The sequence below is a fragment of the Zootoca vivipara genome, chromosome 5 (genome assembly GCF_963506605.1).
Source record: "Zootoca vivipara chromosome 5, rZooViv1.1, whole genome shotgun sequence".
Lineage (NCBI taxonomy): Eukaryota > Metazoa > Chordata > Lepidosauria > Squamata > Lacertidae > Zootoca > Zootoca vivipara.
Genome location: NC_083280.1, coordinates 75,638,949 through 75,658,133, shown reverse-complemented (window position 1 = coordinate 75,658,133; position 19,185 = coordinate 75,638,949). Strand labels below are relative to the sequence as shown.

The 19,185-nt window shown below is 39.7% G+C and overlaps 1 protein-coding gene across 7 annotated transcripts in view; it reads right to left on the bottom strand.

The window, feature by feature from the left end:
* The window catches only part of CCSER2 (coiled-coil serine rich protein 2), a 61,439-nt gene that overhangs the window by 21,083 nt on the left and 21,171 nt on the right, over nt 1-19,185 (bottom strand). For 5 of the 7 annotated variants that reach the window (XM_035137668.2, XM_035137664.2, XM_035137670.2 and 2 more), the window contains 6 exons: nt 16,995-17,085; nt 15,246-15,405; nt 14,551-14,740; nt 11,048-11,131; nt 9,666-9,752; nt 8,910-9,008 (listed from right to left, as the gene is read on the bottom strand). In XM_035137668.2, coding sequence (XP_034993559.2) covers nt 8,910-9,008; nt 9,666-9,752; nt 11,048-11,131; nt 14,551-14,740; nt 15,246-15,405; nt 16,995-17,085 — 711 coding nt within the window. Of the gene's footprint in view, nt 1-681; nt 767-8,909; nt 9,009-9,665; nt 9,753-11,047; nt 11,132-14,550; nt 14,741-15,245; nt 15,406-16,994; nt 17,086-19,185 lie in introns of all 7 variants that reach the window. The other 2 variants (XM_035137672.2, XM_035137671.2) reach the window with 1 other exon arrangement.

The window sequence follows — 19,185 nt, the reverse complement described above, 5'->3', positions numbered from 1 at the left end:
CCACTTTATATTTTCCCTGAAATATATTGTGAAACACTAGCTTAAATTATCAGTTTTACTAGTTTTCTACTCTATTTTAGTACAGTACAAATCAACAAATTTGTCTTTTCTATTGTGCATAAAGAACAATATCCCATTTTAGATCAAACTGTTGCTAGTTAATGAGTAATATTAATAAATCATGCATTGCTGGAAAAAGCACTTCTTCCTTAATTTGTTACACTGGCACATTGCTGATTTAGAGATCTCTTAGTAAAGCTTCACAGCTGAAAGAAAAGTGTAATTTTCCAAATATAGCACAATGTGTCACATACTGTTATCAAAGTATGACTTGTATGAACACATCTCCACAAATATCATACAAATATATTTGGATGAGCATACATGCTGATAACATGAACAAACGGGACAAACACGCACTTTAAAAGCCATGAAAGGGTGGAGAACAAGCAAACTTTCAGAATAGATGAAATAAAGGTTTCTATTATTAAACCATTTGATAAAGCTGTTAAGTTGCAGTTATATCGTTAAGTGAAAGAGGTGCTGAGGTTAGACCACAGACTCGCATGTGTCTTATGTTTTTGCTTGAAAGAACAGAATGCTACACAATGAACAGTGCGTGCAAAGGGGAAACTGCTACTGGAGCACAGTGAGGGATATGAGTGAGAAGTACAGACTCACTCTGTCTGCGTTGCGGTGGAACAGTCCGAGGGATGCCCTGGAATGAGCCCTGCCAGGGAGAGAAGGAAGGAGCAGAATACCCACCCTGTGCAGAGAAAGATGGGGGAGAAAGAATAATAAAAAAGAGAACGGAGAGGGGGCAAACAGCACCAAAAGCCACATTGTTCCTCTTACTAAGAACAAGTACTTTTAAATCTGAAATAATTCAAAAGATCAGCAAGGTTTGTAAAAGCTTGATTCTGGAAAATATTTGAAGGAAAAATTGGTTTTAGGTCTTTAAAATGTATTTATTAAATGCAACACCAAGTCAATCAAGACAAGCATAGCCTTTTTATATGCATTTTAAAATTGTTTCAGAGTACCTGGTGGAAGTAAGTGGTTTGTTTATCAAATTCTAATTTATTATAAAGATCAGCGAAGACGTCCAAAGAACAGGGAAGGCTTTAAAAGTGTACGCCTTTCAAACCTGAAAAGATTATAGCAAGGAACTTGGGGTAGATTCTCTATTGCCCGCATACGTCAATATCTTTGAAACATGTTTTAATGGAACACCACAATTCACATCTGGGATGAGATGTTAAGTCTGACGTACAAATAATTACAACTCACAAAATCCAATCAGCATAAACACAAGACAATACACTAATTTAAATGGCTCACTGAAATTGTAAAATTATTAGAAGTCCTGGGTAAATATAAATAGTTAGGCTGGCACCCAAAGGGCAGAATAGATCCTAGGTGCACTCCCTCTCTTTGTCCAACATCAGAACACCTACAGAGGAGTATTGGTAGATATCTGAATTTGTGGGCTGGGTGATGTTGAGAAAGGAGCTTTAGTGTCAACATGAGCAACTCAAACTGGGTTTGAAAATCAAATGGTGGCCAGTGAAGTTCTTTTGATACTGATGGGAGATGTCTCTAATGAGATGCCCTGGTTAACAGTCTCATAGTACAGTGTCTGTCTGTAGTTTCCAAACCATCTTTTAAGAATAGCCCCATATATAACACATTCATACTAACAAAAATGTTATCAGAGCATGGATAATTGCAATCGAGTGCATGCTTGGGTTTTAGGTTTGTTTCAGACTGTAAAAAGATGTAGCTCCAAAAAAGCTTAAATAGTTTAAGAAGCATCTAAAAATTATCCATGGCAATTGCCTTTCATTCCAGCCACTGCATAAAACAGTTGCCACGTGAAGGCCAGTTCATGCATCCTCTGGGCAGTAATCATCATGTGAAAACCAGTCTCAATTTTAACTTAGAAAAAGGGGTGTATGGTTTGTTTGTCTCCATGCTAATAAATAGAGAAATGCCGTTTTGAGGACAGTGAAACCATGCCCTCTCAATTTGTTCTGCAGCAGGTGCACACATGCATGAATCCTGAGTAACTCGGTTTTTTAAAAATGCATTTGGCAGCCACAATAGGACTTGCTCTCAAATAATATGCACAGGACTGCAACTTTAGAAAGAGTGGACAGATTTTGCTAAGTTGGAACCTAGGGAATTTTAGTCATTATATTGTGGTGGGGGTTATACACACACTACATTTAAATAAAATCTGACATATATAGTTAGCTAGAGGAAAATTTTCAGGTGAGACTAAATTCTTAAAACAGCTCGATAACCTGCATGTGTGGATTCTATACATTATGCTGAGCTCCAGAAGACAAAAGCTTTCAATACAAGTAGAACATTCAGCGACGTTGCTTGATATTACATGAGATATTGGTGATACTTTTGATCACGTATAATGAACGGTACAATGGTATGTAGAATAGACAATATAGTATTGTAGAACAGTTATGTAAATATCCATTGCATTGGTTGCCTATGTGAAGAATTAACTCTGAGCAACCTTTACATAAGATTTCTCCCTTTTCTACAAGGCTGTAGTAAATCTATGGTGCTTTGGTTGCACATGAGGAATCCATAGTTAAACATATGAAAGAATAAAACTATTTTTTTCCACTGACAGACTGCAAAGTTACCACTATCACTTCTTCCTTTGGCTGAACCCCTAGCACATAACTTGCACTCTTCTGAATCTTTTTGAAAACCAGCTATTAACGCTCAAGCTTTTTCTTTAATAAATTACAGCAATGAAGTACACAAAATGGTGGCATTATAAAACTGCTAGCATGCCTGCCCTCCCATCTCTCTCTCTCTCTCTCGTGTAATATTTATGTGAGAGATGAATTAACAGCTGTAATTCCTAAGGTAATGCTTTAACCTTATTGCAGAGGGGGTGTAAAAAGGAAGTTTTAAAATGGGCTTAAATGTTTCCCTCTATCGTAAGCTGTGGAGCTGCCCTACCTATTTGTGGAAACATAAAGCTGCTGCGTTCTTTTTTCTCCACCCTTGCCAACTACTGGTAATTGGGGAGGAGAACTGAAAATGAACCGTGGGCAGAACCAGAAGTAGCACAACTCAGGGATAGGTTGCAGATTTTGATACATCACCATAGTGCCTGCCCTGAAAACTGCAGCAACAGAAGCTCTGTAGTGATTTGGTAAAACACAAGTCCTTCCTTTTGAAGCAAGTGTCCTGTCTACTCCTATTAAAATGAAAGGGAAAGGGACACTACCACACACTTTGGGCTAATTAGGGTTCATTTTGTCCCTAGCAACTTCTCAAAATTGGGTAGGAAAAAGAACTTCACATTTTGCCTATCACCATAAATTCCCCCCCTCTCTGTGTGTGTGGTTGGTTATACACCACTTCAAGAATGGTTCCCCTATTTTTAAAACAAATTATTACAGCACACTGCAGAATTCCATTAGACCACAAAAGTTGATTTTACCGCAGGGGATTAATTCTGTTCCAAGCTGATTTTTATCTTGAAAGAAAAGTTACTTAGATCAAACTTACTACTGGTAAGCAAGCAGTATGTTGATACCCTTCTAATTTCTGGATTCAGTAAGTGTTAAAATCTAAGCAAGGATTCAAATTCCTGGAATAGTCAGGTTAGCTTTCTGGTGATAGCTCTAAGTATGGGTCATTAAGGTAACAAAGGAAGTGGCTTTGTGTAGCAGATGTCTGTAGTTAGTAAGCTAAAGACTGAGTTGAGAGCTGAGTTTTGTGTGTGTGAGCTAGAAGCTGAAGGAAGAAGTATGCCTGATTTCTGCTCGTACCCAAGGCTGCGGCTATGGGTGAAGCTCATAGGCTCAGGTAGTAAATAAACCATTAACAATAACAATAATAATAATTTATTATTTATTCCCCGCCCATCTGGCTGGGTTTCCCCAGCAACTCTGGGTGGCTTCCAACAGAAGTATTAAAATACAATAATTTATTAAACATTAAAAGCTTCCCTAAACAGGGCTGCCTTCAGATGTCCTCTAAAAGTCTGGTAGCTATAGAATCATAGAATCATAGAGTTGGAAGAGACCACAAGGGCCATCCAGTCCAACCCCCTGCCAAGCAGGAAACACCATCAAAGCATTCCTGACAGATGGCTGTCAAGCCTCTGCTTAAAGACCTCCAAAGAAGGAGACTCCACCACACTCCTTGGCAGCAAATTCCACTGCCGAACAGCTCTTACTGTCAGGAAGTTCTTCCTAATGTTTAGGTGGAATCTTCTTTCTTGTAGTTTGAATCCGTTGCTCCGTGTCCGCTTCTCTGGAGCAGCAGAAAACAACCTTTCTCCCTCCTCTATATGACATCCTTTTATATATTTGAACATGGTTATCATATCACCCCTTAACCTTCTCTTCTCCAGGCTAAACATACCCAGCTCCCTAAGCCGCTCCTCATAAGGCATCGTTTCCAGGCCTTTGACCATTTTGGTTGCCCTCTTCTGGACACGTTCCAACTTATCAGTATCCTTCTTGAACTGTGGTGCCCAGAACTGGACACAGTACTCCAGGTGAGGTCTGACCAGAGCAGAATACAGTGGTACTATTACTTCCCTTGATCTAGATGCTATACTCCTATTGATGCAGCGCAGAATTGCATTGGCTTTTTTAGCTGCTGCATCACAATTTCTCTTTGACATCTGGTGGGAGGGCGTTCCACAGGGCAGGTGCCACTACCGAGAAGGCCCTCTGCCTGGTTCCTTGTAACTTGGTTTTCGCAGCGAGGGAACTGCCAGAAGGCCCTCGGCACTGGACGTCAGTGTCCGGGCAGAACAATGGAGGTGGAGACGCTCCACTGGACCAAGGCTGTTTAGGGCTTTAAAGGTCAGCACCAACACTTTGAACTGTGCTCAGAAACGTACTGGGAGCCAATGTAGATCTTTCAAGACTGGTGCTATGTGGTCTCGGCGGCGGCTCCCAGTCACCAGTCTAGTTACCTCATTCTGGATTAGTTGTAGTTTCCGGGTCACCTTCAAAGGTAGCCCCACATAGAGTGCATTGCAGTAGTCCAAGCGAGAGCATGCACCACTCTGGCGAGACAGTCCACGGGCAGGTAGGGTCTCAGCCTGCGTACCAGATGGAGCTGATAGACAGCTGCCCTGGATACAGAATTAACCTGTGCCTCCATGGACAGCTGTGAGTCCAAAATGACTCCCAGGCTGCGCACCTGGTCCTTCAGGGGCACAGTTACCCCATTCAGGACCAGGGAGTCCTCCACACCTGCCTGCCTCCTGTCCCCCACAAATAGTACTTCTGTCTTGTCAGGATTCAACCTCAATCTGTTAGCCGCCATCCAACCTCCAACCGCCTCCAGACACCCACACAGGACCTTCACCGCCTTCACTGGTTCTGATTTGAAAGAGAGGTAGAGCTGGGTATCATCCGCATACTGATGAACACCCAGCCCAAACCCCCTGATGATCTCTCCCTGCATATATATCATAAAGACACAGCATATATATCATATATGCTGCATATATATCATAAAGACACAGCAATCTCTGCTGTTCTTCATTCTGAAGGAAACACGAACCTGGGTGCCTGGAAACCCTGGAATCTCACACCGCTTTGGGATTGAGGTGGCATGCAACAATATCTTGTTCTGGGTGGGTGGGGGGAATATTAGGAGAAACATTCAACCCCTTTCATTATTTACTAGGGACCCAGTATTTCAGCTAGTCATTTATTTTTGTTTCTGTTCTGCTATAGCAAAATGACAGTGGTTTCTAATAATACTTCTTGTTTTTGTTTTATTATGCATTTTGGGTTTTTATGCTGAACCACCCTGAGATCTTTGGATGAAGGGCACTATACAAATTTTAAAAATAAACAAATTATTCAATATGAGGGTCTCAACAGGTCAACTAAAACATGTCTATATGTGTATAATCTATCTGTATACTGAATTAGTTTCAAATGAAAATAGTAAGAATAAAAATATAGTATATTATAGAATTTGTTGATGAAGCAGTGAGGTTCATTTAAAATGTCCTTCAAAAATTATTCAAAGTAGATTAGTGTCAAAATGTCAAGAAGAATTAAATCAGAAGTTCTGATTTATAGTTTTGGTTTAACCTAATCAAGTACGAATTCCAGTACCATCATATTGCACTGTGCTAGTTTTATTTGCCTACAATAGGGGTCGACAAGTTTACCTCGCCTGAGCCGGTTCACTCCAGTGGAGATCCCTCCATGGGCTGGATCGCGTGCGTGCACCCGCAATTTCTGGCATCTGCACCTGCGCAGATGCAATTTCCGGCACCATGGAAGCGAGTCCCTGCGCCACACTGCACTGGTTTAGTGCACTGCATGGAGACTCGCCGAGTGAGCGGCTCAGTTCGGGAGCAGCTCGCGGGCCGGTTAAATGACCCCTGTGGGCCACTTGTGGCCCATTGGCCTTAGGTTCCCGAACCCTGGCCTACAAATATACGAAACACGTCAAATCACTATGATCTCAGTATGGTTTTTTTGTTATTTGTTCTTCCAAATCATGTACTGAAAAATGTGAAAGATGATTTTTGAGCACAAAACCCTAAAGCTCACTTCTAGTCCACAACAAGGTGTCCACTAACTACTCTTAGAAATAGTCCAAGAGAGGCTTCTGGGGAAGTTTCATGGAATAATTTACAACTACAGACCATATAGTATTTCTCAAATCATGTCCTGGTTTGCATAGCATGTTAAACTACTATTTTCCCTACTACTGTCACTGCCACTGCACTGCCACGAAACAAGTCAGAGTTTGGCTTGTGATGACATCTGAACCCAGGTTCAGGTTTCACTGTAAACAATACGCAAAGAACAACCTTGGGATACTGCTCCTCTGTTTAGAGAGAAACAAGCCAAGGTTCAGGCATCACAATCCAGATGCTGGCTTGTTTCCTGGCAACATACCCACACTTAGCAACAGGAACTTTTCAGTGGTGTGCACTAGTACACTGCATGCTCACATTAAAATATGGGCTTGTTTTAAACCATGGTTTAATGTGCCATGAGAACTAGAGAAGTATAATGCTGTTTCAGGGCAATTCTTTTAGTGCTATTTTGCCTCTAGTTTACTACTGTAACAGTTGAGCAGGACAGAACTACAGGGCTAATTATGCCACAGCCAGGTCCACTGGTCCATTCGTTCGTGTCTAGCCATATTATGAAGTCCACACAGGTGCCTGTACCATTTGTGGGATACATTCTGCATACTAGCAACCCATGAACTACACTGCTAGGAAATTCCGTTAAAAATCAGTGATGTGTAGAGCATGTGACATCATAGAACACTTTGTTGCCATTTCAACATAGTCAAAATATATTGCTACAGTTTGCATATTAATTTTTCCTTTACCCTAGAAAAGATGCTCAACCATAAATGTTGAGTAAGATGCATAGAATTAGGATCCTCTCTTCCCTCCTCAGAAATATGAAAACACTAACCTCAAATTAGCTAAAAGGGGGTAAGGACAGGTTAACCCCAATTTTTCTCATTCAGATCTAGAACTAGTGCGATTTCTGGATTTCTGTTGGTGTCCAGCATTATTCTGAAATCCAAAAGGATCACAGTTTTCTTACGAGGACTTGTTTGCCCATTCCTTGTTATTATGTTTGTACAGGGGGACAGAAATGGTTAATGTAGATTGACCAATGAGAAAGCTCAGAGGCGGAGTCTACCTGGTTTTGAGGCTCAGTCCAGGGGTTTACGATGGGGGAGATAGAGGAGTGAGGGTCAGACAGAGGCAGTAAAAGTCAAACATAGTGGTTGTGACAGTTAGAGTGAGAGGCAGGGATAGAACTGAGAGAGAAGAGTGTGACAGTGTAAGATAGTGCCACATCTAGTTAATTTGAGAAACCATTCTGAACATATTTAAAACTTGTTTGTTCTTCAATAAACTTTAATCTTCATTGTTGACTTTACAACCTGACTGAGACTCAGTATTTCACCAGGAGAAACCTGGCTGGTGGCAGCGGAAAAATAAAGCAGGGGTGTACAGGTCAATAGTCCGTGAAACGACTGGGGGCTCTGTATGAACGCCACAGGGCTATTTCATATTTTTGGTATATGTGTGCTCCACTGCTGCTGTGCATTATGAATGCTAAAGGAGAAGATGTTCTACTAGAATCCATCAAACTTGTAAAGAATTATATTGTCATATACACCAATACTTCAGATTCCAAAATTGGAAACAGAAATAAACCCAGGACTAAAATTTGACAGTTATTAAAAAGACAAAGAGGTAACCTTGCCAGGAAAATATGTACTGGTAATAGGTTCTCATGAGATTTGAAAATAGTGGGTTATAGCCAACTAAGTTATACTCACAGCAGGCCCACTGAAACTAATTGACCTAAGTCACTAATGTCCATTCATTTCAATGGAACAATCCTGAGTAGGACAAATATTGGATACACGCCAGTGAATTTAATCCATAAGGATTAGAAATAGACTACAGAACCCATCTAAAATGATTTACTAAGATCCAGAATGGTTTTTCGATTCTGGAATGTCTGTGGTTCATATTAAAGTTTAATATGAACTACATTAGCTATATTGCATTTTGATGGCGTTCCTAAAAATGATATTTAGGAATCAGGAAGGACTAGAATCTGAACTTCTCTATTTATCTGATATCCTAAATTGTATTTTTAAGACTCAAATGAGAGTCAACACACACACAAAAATTCACAAAGAACTGTATGTCTCCGCCACCTGATAAATAACTGTATATACAATGTAGCAGATTGTGAAACATCTTTAAAATTGGTATATACAACTGAAAAGAAGAAATTGAAAAAACCTAGGTAACATGGCAAGATGACGAAACCTAATGGATCTAAACCAGGGGCCATCTTACATAAACAACTAACTTTTGATCAACTACTCACAGCACTTTTCCTCCAGGAGGTCTGTGTGTATTTGTCAGCATATGTGCACGCAGGCTGTTCAGATATCTTGCTGTCTCCGTTGCAGACACACCTAACAGACTTTTTGCATACACAAAAGACAAACGATTTGATGAATATTATTTATTACGTTTTTTAGTTACTTTACACAAGCATCTCAAAAGGTCTTACAGATAGTATAACACACAATATAACATTTAGCAAATGAATTAAAACAAAATATGAGGTAGTAAGGCCATAAAACAATCCCTCCATTAAATACCTCCTTCCATAATAGTTCCCCTAAATGTGTTAATATTGTAATTTAGGCTTTACATAAAAGAAACATCATTTGCTGCTGCTCTTTAAAGTTCAGTTAGATTATTCATGCCAAAGCTCATCACTTGATACAAATTGCTAAATGCAGCTGCATTAAGAGTAAAATAAATTGACAGTGTGTTATGTTAAAATGAAGAATGGTGCGGTTTGAACTCCTGCTATTTCAGAATCCTGTGCTCTAAAGTTAACGTACACAGCACATGGGCATAATATGTAAGAAGACTAAGGTATCATACTCCTGATCCAGAAATTCCTTTGACTTCTACAATTTACATAAGCAGCTCCTATAAAAGGATTTCCCACTGACTTAAATATTGAAGTTAGTCCCATGCAAGTGAACAGGAAGTGCTGTCACATTGATTTAAAGAAATTATGATAGATATCACATTCTCTGCAGAGTATATTGTATAATATACTCACAAGCCGATGCTCTAATTGTTTGATTGTTTCATCCTTTTTCTTTAAATCTTCTTTAAGCTGTGTGATCTCGTTCAGCAAATCATCAGTCTGGCAAACAAAAAGTGGAGATCTTAATGTTTTCCATGAAGTAGATAAATATAATTCTTATCTGTCCGGGGGGTGGGGGAAGAGAGAAAGTAAAATCTTTGTCTAGGAGCAAATTGCTTTTTAAAGTTTAGGCTCTGCATTATTTTCATTACCAAATGTTGAGAACGAAAATGAAAAAACAAAAAAATGCAAATATTAGACACATTCTGGTATGATAGTTAACAGTGGTGTAGAATGGGGGGCTGAGGGGGCCATCACCCCAGGCACAGTTTTTTGGGGGGTGCATTACGGCGCTCTGCTGCATCGTGAGCTGTTGTGTCCTTAGCTGCCCTCCAGCTGTAGGGTGCAGTGTGAAGGATTCAACAGCATATGACACCCTCTGTGAGTCCACTGCCACTCAAAAAGCAGCGCCGGGCTCGTAGGGGCCAGGGTGAGGCCTGTTGCTTTGCAACAGCTTGCTGTGCCCCATACGTGTGCCCCGCTTTAAAGCAGTGGGCAGGTGTTCCTCTGGCAACATACCCCACCCCAAGGCATGCCCTGAACGCACCCTGGTGTATGCACGCCCTGGGCACAGGCAGTGAATGCTCCACCACTGGTAGTTAAGCTATGGTTTGAAAGTTCTGGGCAATTAAATGGACCACTAACTACTGTATAGCTTATTGGGGGGCAACAGACCACTGGGTGATATCAAATCTACTGAAATAAATAGACTTAATCTGATTTCCCTGAATCTACTCCAACATTATGTCTGAATTAATAATAATAATAATAATAATTTATTTGTACCCCGCCCATCTGGCTGAGTCTCCCCAGCCACTCTGGGTGGCTTCCAATCGAATATTACAACAATACAGCATTAAATATTAAAAACTTTCCTAAACTACCCTGAAGTTAAGATCCTCCCTTAAGTTTGGTTAGTTTGCAATCTTGCCCAAGCCTCTTACCAAATACATGTGGCAACAGCAGCTCGAAAACAAAACCTGCTCCCTAGGCCAAGTGTTTCTTAGTGGTGCCTTTCCTGAAACTGTCTTCTCTCCTCATTCTGCCTAGCAACATGGTTCTTTGCTTGCCCAGTTTTTCCACCACAATTCTTATCTCTCTAGACAGTCTGCAAAGTTTGCAGCTGCTTTGCAAAGAAAGAAAAATTTAAAGGGACTCCTCTCCTTGTCACACCTACTAAGGGTAAACAATATAATTCTTTAAATAAATAATAGTGCTGACCTACACACTTGAGGCTTTTCCCTTAGCTCCTTCATTCAAAAGGGTCAACTCTGAAATAAGCACAGTTGGTTTACCTTATAAACTGGTTCAGGCTCCTGCAGTTCTGGGCTTGAAGGAAGTGAAAATGTGATGTTGTGGAGTGACACATTTTCATCATTCTGCAACAAGAGAAAGGTTTCCATTTATTTGAGCACCTAAATCCTACAGTATTTGAATGATAAATACTACTAATTCCTGGATTATCCCTGACATTTTTAACAGACCTTGGGAGATCTGGTAGTTCCCAAATGGTTCCATTTTATCAGAGTTTTATTTCAAACAGATTTCCAAAACTAGATAGTAAGATCTGCTAATAAATTGTATGCACTGATTTTACTTTTCATTTTAGTTTCTCAGCACTAAGAATCTATCAGGTTCCTAAAATTGTCAAACAATTTCTGGTTTCAATCTTCAAAGAACCGCCCCCCAGCAGTATCCAACATGTTAAATACTAGCTTTATTATGAAATTGCAGAGAGAGAGAGAGAGAGAGAGAGAGAGAGAGAGAGAGAGAGAGAGAGATGAAAGAAAGTGTTTCTTAATGCATAGACCACATGATGATTTATTCAAAAATTATAAGGGCTGGAACTTAATTTGCTACTTCTAGTTTGTTTGTTGAATAATTAGGAAAAGGTCACATAGCTATGGGGTGTTATACCATTCCACTTTCACCAAAACTTTTTTGGTTTAGGGATTTACAGGAATCTTGCATCCTAGAAGGCTACTGAACTACAGAAAAGTGAAGCTTGTATTTAAACTATTTCCTATGTGTTACCAGGCACTTTGGTTATATTAGTGCAACAGATTCGGTAAGTTGAGATTGTAAATTTGTGTTTTAGCTGCACCACTAAAGGGGGGGAGGGGTTCCTCTATTCAAAACATCTCCACCACAATTGATGTTCACTTCATGAAGTATTCTACTGTATACTATTTACAGTGCACCAATTGGTATAAAAAACAATAAAAATGAATGTTTAAAAAAGGTGTTTGGGGATAGGGCTTGTATCTGCACCTTCTCCTCGGCATGCTAGTTTTCTATATACAGGAAGACATTCAATTATGTGAGCATCCCCCACCTGCAGTTTGAAGTGGTATACTGTAGTCCAAAGGCAGGATGAATGCCTAGTTCTCACTGGAGTGCAACAGCAAACTGAATATCACTATTTCCAGCCAGGATCCACACATAATAGGTTGTTACACTATATCCCTAGCTTGATTGGACACATACAGTGTAGCACCTTTGTGCATGCAAAAAGGACCAGGTTACATATGGTTACTTTTTTTAAAAAAAGGCCCCCCTTTGAAATATTCCAAGTATTTGAAAACAACCTTTTCTCCCAATTTTACTTTCCGTCTACATGGCATATATTGAATTCTTCTTATACTTCCCAGACTAGCTGAAAGATACATAATCACCATACACTACTTAGTTGTTTTTAAGAACTAAGAATGTTGGGCTTCTTCTGTTCAAAGGGACCTCATCATTAGTGACATCATAACTGTAATAAGTGAAATTCCTCTACAAAGCCAGCACTGTACTGATATGTTAGAAAATGGAAGATTTCAGTTAATCATACATTTTACCAGTGTGCCATAATTTGTACTAGCAGCACACATTAGACTTACTGATGTGGTGTTTTATTTCACTTTCCCCAAGAAAAAGCAGTTTGAGGAGCAGGTACTGAAAACTGTTCCCTCACTACGTAGTGCTCTTAGACACAGCTGTAACTGAGAGGGAAAGGTGCGCAGGAGGAATCCGTCAAAATGCTGTGCTTTATATTTTTGTTCCAGCAGGCTTTCCCAGCTGGATAAATGGGTCTTTACCATAAGTGTCCATTTGTTGGGGTTTTAGTACTGTTTTAAATGTATCTGTTGTTTTTGTGTTTTTATCTTACATGTAAATGGCCTTGAGACAGTGGTTTACCAGGTGAGTAACAGATCAACTGTAATAATAATAATAATAATAAATAAATAAATAAATAAATAAATAATAATACAGCAGACTGGCACTTAAGAGCAGTGCTTTACATACACAAGCACCCTGGAAGCACAGCCCCCTAAAGGAAGGAGCGTCCTGCCTTTCCATCCAGGCTGCTCTGTAGCTAACAGCAGTACTCTACTCGCCAGAGGACCTAACTAGAGGGAGGGCAGCTAGAGTGTCCATTACTGTGTAGGGTTTCTTGAAGCTGAAGTCATTTTGTACTTAGAAAAGTCAGGTGTGTTATTCACAGGTACAAAAATAGAAAGGCTGAGCCAAGACAGTTATGGGCAGCAAAAAAGGGATGACGTTTTCGGTTATTGTTCTCGCAACTTCAGAAGTTGGCCTCCCTCTCTAACAAGGCTTAGACTAGATATTTGCAAATCCAATCCAGAACAATTAGGTTAGCACTCAATTTAACTTACACATTTTCAGTTCTTTGACAAAGGTTTGTATGATCCTATCAATAAAGCTATGTATGCAAGTTTCTCTAACAATCACACCTTTTTCTTTTTCGAATTATTATGCAGAAGAAAAACAATCCATACTCATGTGAATTAACATCATAGACAATATGAGCACTATAAATCTGGTTGAGAAGTGTTAGAAAAATCTCCACCATTATTTCATCTAAAGCAGGTGTAGGGAACCCTTGGCTCTCCAGATGTTGAACTATAACTCCCAACAACATAGGCAATAGCCAGGGATGACGAGGGTCACAGTTCAGCAACATCTGGAAGCCCAAAGGTTCCTCACATCTAATCTAACCCCCTGTACACGGGTTTATTTCCTCCCCATGACAGAACCACATCACACATTCGGCAAAACATGTACTTCTGCTCCCCTCTGCATGAAGGGAAACTTATGAAGTGACTTTCAGTGACATAGGGCACTCTAAAAGATTTTGCTTCACTTCCATGGACTTGAGCACATCACAAACAGTGTATGAAACTCCCATTGTTCTAGACGCATTTTGCAACAGGGTATTTCATTAGCACAAGCAGTTTCTGAGCACTGGGCGCAGTACTGCACTTAAGATTTCGGGTTAAAACTCCAGAGTAGAAGGAAAGGAGGACCTTTTCTGCCTCCCCACTTCCAGCTACTCTCTGAAGACTGGAGAAGAGACCCTCTTAAGAATATTAGGGGGATGGGCAGGGGAAGGACTAGACCATGTGAAAAATGAATGTATTATTTTAGCTGCATTTTCAGCTATGTATTCTTGTTATAAAAACAGTGCCCCTAGACATTCCGTTGTTGTGCCCATAACCTAGATTTAAGGTGCCATTTAGCTCCTAGCTTTCATATCTCAGTTTCTAACACTGCTCACAAATGAAGCAATTTAATTCAAATGAAATACGATTGCTCGCTTTTTTTAAAAAAAACAAACAAACCACCAAGCCACCCTAGTGTTTTACATGATAATAAAAACTAGAATCAAAGGAGGGCTAGGTCAGTGGTATGGTGGTGTGTATGTACACACACACTTATTAATATCAAGTACTGTAACACAAACTAGTGACAAGTGTCCCTTCAGTTCCCATGTTGTTAAAATCATGCTAACCTGATTAAATATTCTTTTCAATTTTAATAACTGAGTTTTCACAGATGTGCAGTCTTGAACCATATGCCGAAGGGTCATTTCATCCAGCATCACAGTGTTTGCCGGCAAACTTCTCAGAGGTGGGTACAAGCTTGGTGCTCCATATCCTTCAAGGTGACCGACAGGAGGAGAGTCAAAATAGTTGCAGCTCCTGAAAAGTGTTTTAGAAATGTTTTAATAGACAATCCTATGATGTACTTCAGTAAGAGACACATTCTGAAATCTGAAATATTACTACAGCTATCACTCAATCCTTAAAATCAATCAATTATGCATAGGGCTCAAATAGTCTTGAATAAAAAAGGATACTTTGTTTTTCGAATGCACATGTATATGCAGTAAAAAGTAGCCTTTTCTACGATATAAACTGTAGACTGCAAGCACTAAGTACTTTCAGTCAGCTTTAACTGAATGATTTCTGTTATCTCCCTAAACACCTTTTGCCAAAAAAAGTTGTACATATTTACACCCCCACCACATGTGAACATAATTCCCCGTTTCCTCGCATCCCCTCCAACATAACACCGAATAATCCTTGTTTATTTGATTTAATCTGACTGGTGCTAAATACCACCTCCAAACTAATTCATAGTAATTTTCTTTTATTATATATATGGTAGTTTTAACAAAAAAAGAATGAGAAGTAAGGGCCTTACCTGTTCAGATCGTTTCTACTATGGGAACAATGGTCAGTATGACCAAGATGGTAATGGTCTTGGGCATTCCATCGTTGTGGTGTCCTCTTCCACAACCCCTCCTTCTGCTGTCGAATATTTCTTTCTGGCCGCTCATAACGATTCATATTTTCACAATCCACTACATAGATAATAGAAACTATTTCAACATTCATCTAAATAGAAATATGATCATCTAGAAATGCAAAGTGGCTGCCAGGTTACTGATTTACAATGATGTACGAAAATAAGTACAGGAACTGATGTACAATAAATTTGTCTTATCAACTGCTACTACTGCTAATTTGGTGCTTTTGATTATTTGTATAAAACTGTGATGAGGCTTTAATTACTGTTGTTTATCAGTTCAAGAGCAAAAGGCAGGATACATATGTTTTAAATAACTGCATCCACACAGTCACATTACTACTTCAGTTAAGAAACTTATTGCTTTAATCACAAAGGACAAGAAGTAATCAAAACTTAACTGATGCTGAGAGAATTCAGCAGTATTTTTTGTTGTAATGAATAATTCCCTTGCCATCAGAATGCTAAGATTTAAGAGCAACCTTTAAAAGCAACAGAAACAGCATTTCATTTTATGGCAAGATAGATATATGGATGTTTAAACAGAAAGCTTTTTTTAAATACAGAAAAGTTTTAACATATACATTCTATCGCATAAATTGAAAATGAGATTTCAGAGATCTCTCAGTCTGCACGAGCAACAACAAAGTAGTCAGTGAAAGCTGTGACTGGCAGCTACTTACAAGCTATTAAAAGCCAAGTAAAAAAAATTAAAAATACTGCCAGGAAGGAAAAGTTTCAAGAAACCCTTTAGGCTTTCTACTTACCCAGACACTTTCTCTTCACATTGTCAGGCCTCGACTACGAGAAGCTTTTCATAAAACTGAGCAGTCTTAGTCTACTGCCTACTCAGACATACTTTTGCATAAGACCGTGGTAAACAGGCCTTCCTTCCTGCTCATTCCCTGCTTGCGTATTGTTGGGAAATGAGCCCAATTTGACCCTGTGATTTAGAACTACCGCCTTGCTCACTGAGAACATACTTGCTGCACTAGAACGATTGCTATAAATAGAGCACAAGTTCCCTCACAGACTCCAAAATGTAACAAGTAAAATATAGCCCTATGAACTATTCTAACAAACTTATTTAATAAACTTTTTAATGGGGAATCTAACAAGTATAAAGTAAGATGTATTAAAACATTCAACACAATTGTATATCAAAAGCTATTCTTCAACAGATATTCGAACTCGGTCTACATGTAACAGCTTTCACAACTTAATCCTCTGGCTGAGCTTTTTACACAAAAAAGTATGTGATTACTTTAAAAAATCTCTTATTATATAGAATGCGTTACAAAACACATCAAGAATTCTCCTTAAAAGTACTTTGAAAGCTGAAGGCTATGACACTAAGTAAAATTAGTGCTCATAAACTGTTTGAAAAGGGTTTTAAGGAAATGCTGTTTTCAGAACAGGATGCTTTAGAAGCTGTATTGCAGTAGTAGGAGCAACAATTTCCCCTGCATAAAGACATGAAGCTGAACACAGGGGCTCAGTATTGCTCTGTGGATGTTTCCCAAGTTCAGGAAATGACAGTCATAGTTGGCAAGGAAAGAGACAAAGAGAGATGGGCAATCAAAGTAGCCAGGGGAAGAGAAGTTGCAATAAAGCATTTAGACATATTCAAATTATTTCACTAACCATTATCACAGGGTGCGTCTTCAGGTAAGTCAACATCGAGCATAAGATCATCATCTTCAAGGTCGCATGAATCAAGATTATTCAAAATATCCTACAAGAAAATAAAAAAATACCTGCTACAAGATGTGCACATTTGCGTCGGTCTCTTCAGTTTAAAGTTAACTATGTGCCTTTTGGGGGGGAAAAACATTTCATTGACTCTCCAACTGTCTCACACATCAGAAAACCAAAGTGAAATTACCATGCTCCAAGCCAAGGTGTGTCATCTTTTCAAACTCATGGAAGTACCAGGAGAACTAGCTTCCCTACCCTCTTATGATGCACTAGTTTTATGGTGCTGAATCTTCCACATAAAAAATAGACAGGTTTAGAAACCAAGGCTAGAAAGGAACCAGGAGCAGGTATTAGACCTGCCTGCCTGAATAGCTGCAATGCTAGTCACGCAGAGGGACAGAAGAATCATTCCAATGGCTACAGCAGATCCATCTACAGATGTAAATTGCCAGATGCAGAGGTTAGGGGAAACTTCAGGCCAGCTAGAACTGAGCAATCCCACAGGCCACTTTACTAGGTGGGTGCAGCTCTCCACCTGTCAGTCATCTGCCATCACCAGGCTGCGAAGGAAGATCCCTACCAAAAGTGGGGCTTGCAAGGATCAGCTGCCCTCAGGAGCTCCTGATCAGAAATTGCCTACTGCATTTGATTGGGGGTGGGGTTGCTGTCAGTGCCAATCTGTACTTTAAGGCATCCAACTTTTCCTTTGTACCCAAGTCTTTACCTGCCTCACATTTGACATGATGGCAGATGTAGAGCAGGTGGGCATCACTTAGGGAAAATAACCTCGTGGACAAAATTAGGATCCCTACAAGGTGGAGGTTCCCCCAGCCTGCTCTAAAGTGATTATTAAATATAGTTACTGAGTAAACTTATAATTTTAGCAATCTTAGTAAGTCTATTACATTAAAAAAATCTTAGCTGAAAATTAAGGTAAAGGTAAAGGGACCCCTGACCATTAGGTCCAGTCGTGACCGACTCTGGGGTTGCGCGCTCATCTCGCATTATTGGCCGAGGGAGCCGGCGTATAGCTTCCAGGTCATGTGGCCAGCATGACAAAGCCGCTTCTGGCAAACCAGAGCAGCACATGGAAACGCCGTTTACCTTCCCGCTGTAGCGGTTCCTATTTATCTACTTGCATTTTGACGTGCTTTCGAACTGCTAGGTTGGCAGGAGCTGGGACCAAGCAACGGGAGCTCACCCCATCACAGGGATTCAAACCGCCGACCTTCTGATCAGCAAGCCCTAGGCTCAGTGGTTTAACCACAGCGCCTACTCTGTCATTAAAAACAGCACAAATATATCTGTCAAAAGAAACCGAGAGTCCCTGTATCTCAGTAAATACCTTGCAGTAAAAAAACAACAACCCTAGCCTAATTCTGATATTTAACTTCCTCATCATTAAAATTAAGAAATTGAAACAACATGGGAAACAAACTGATAGAGAACAATATAAACTTAGAAACATCTGAGTGGTGTAATCCCTGTTACCATTCCATTGGTCATGCCATAGTGTCAAGCTTAGTGATATCCTGCACACAAATAAATGAAGGATTGGCAGACTAGGTTTTGTTCTCCCCATTGCCTTACAACCATTACCTGAAACAAGTCAGAAAGTTACAGAAAAGTAAGTCTTGACTAGCAATCCCAACAGTGATATTCTCTTTCTCAAAAAGGAGGGGGGCAACTAGACTGATTTTGATATATATAATTTTATGTTGTTGTGTTTTGAGCTATCATCACACAATTTAACTCCCACCCAGGTAACACAATTAGCATAATGTAACAGCATTCATACCTTTAAGAATGAAAAAAGGAAGATGATTAAGTGTAAAAATGCTCCACAACTTAGGCTTACTATTACAGCTACCATAGAAACCATGTGGTAAGTCAGGGAGTCCTTCTAACCTTAATCAACTAGCTGTCCAATCAGGAAGCAGAAACCACTGACATTGCCTTAACATCTCCAGTCTCCCTGAAGCCAACTAAACAATCACATAGGTCAGTATGCCTGTTGTCATGGTTACAAAGAAGTGCTACTATTAGCATTTGAAGCTAATAGTAGCTTCCCCTCCATCATCTTATTGACTCAGGCAAGCAAGAAAAAAAAATCAAAACAAAAACTTCCATGAAGTAT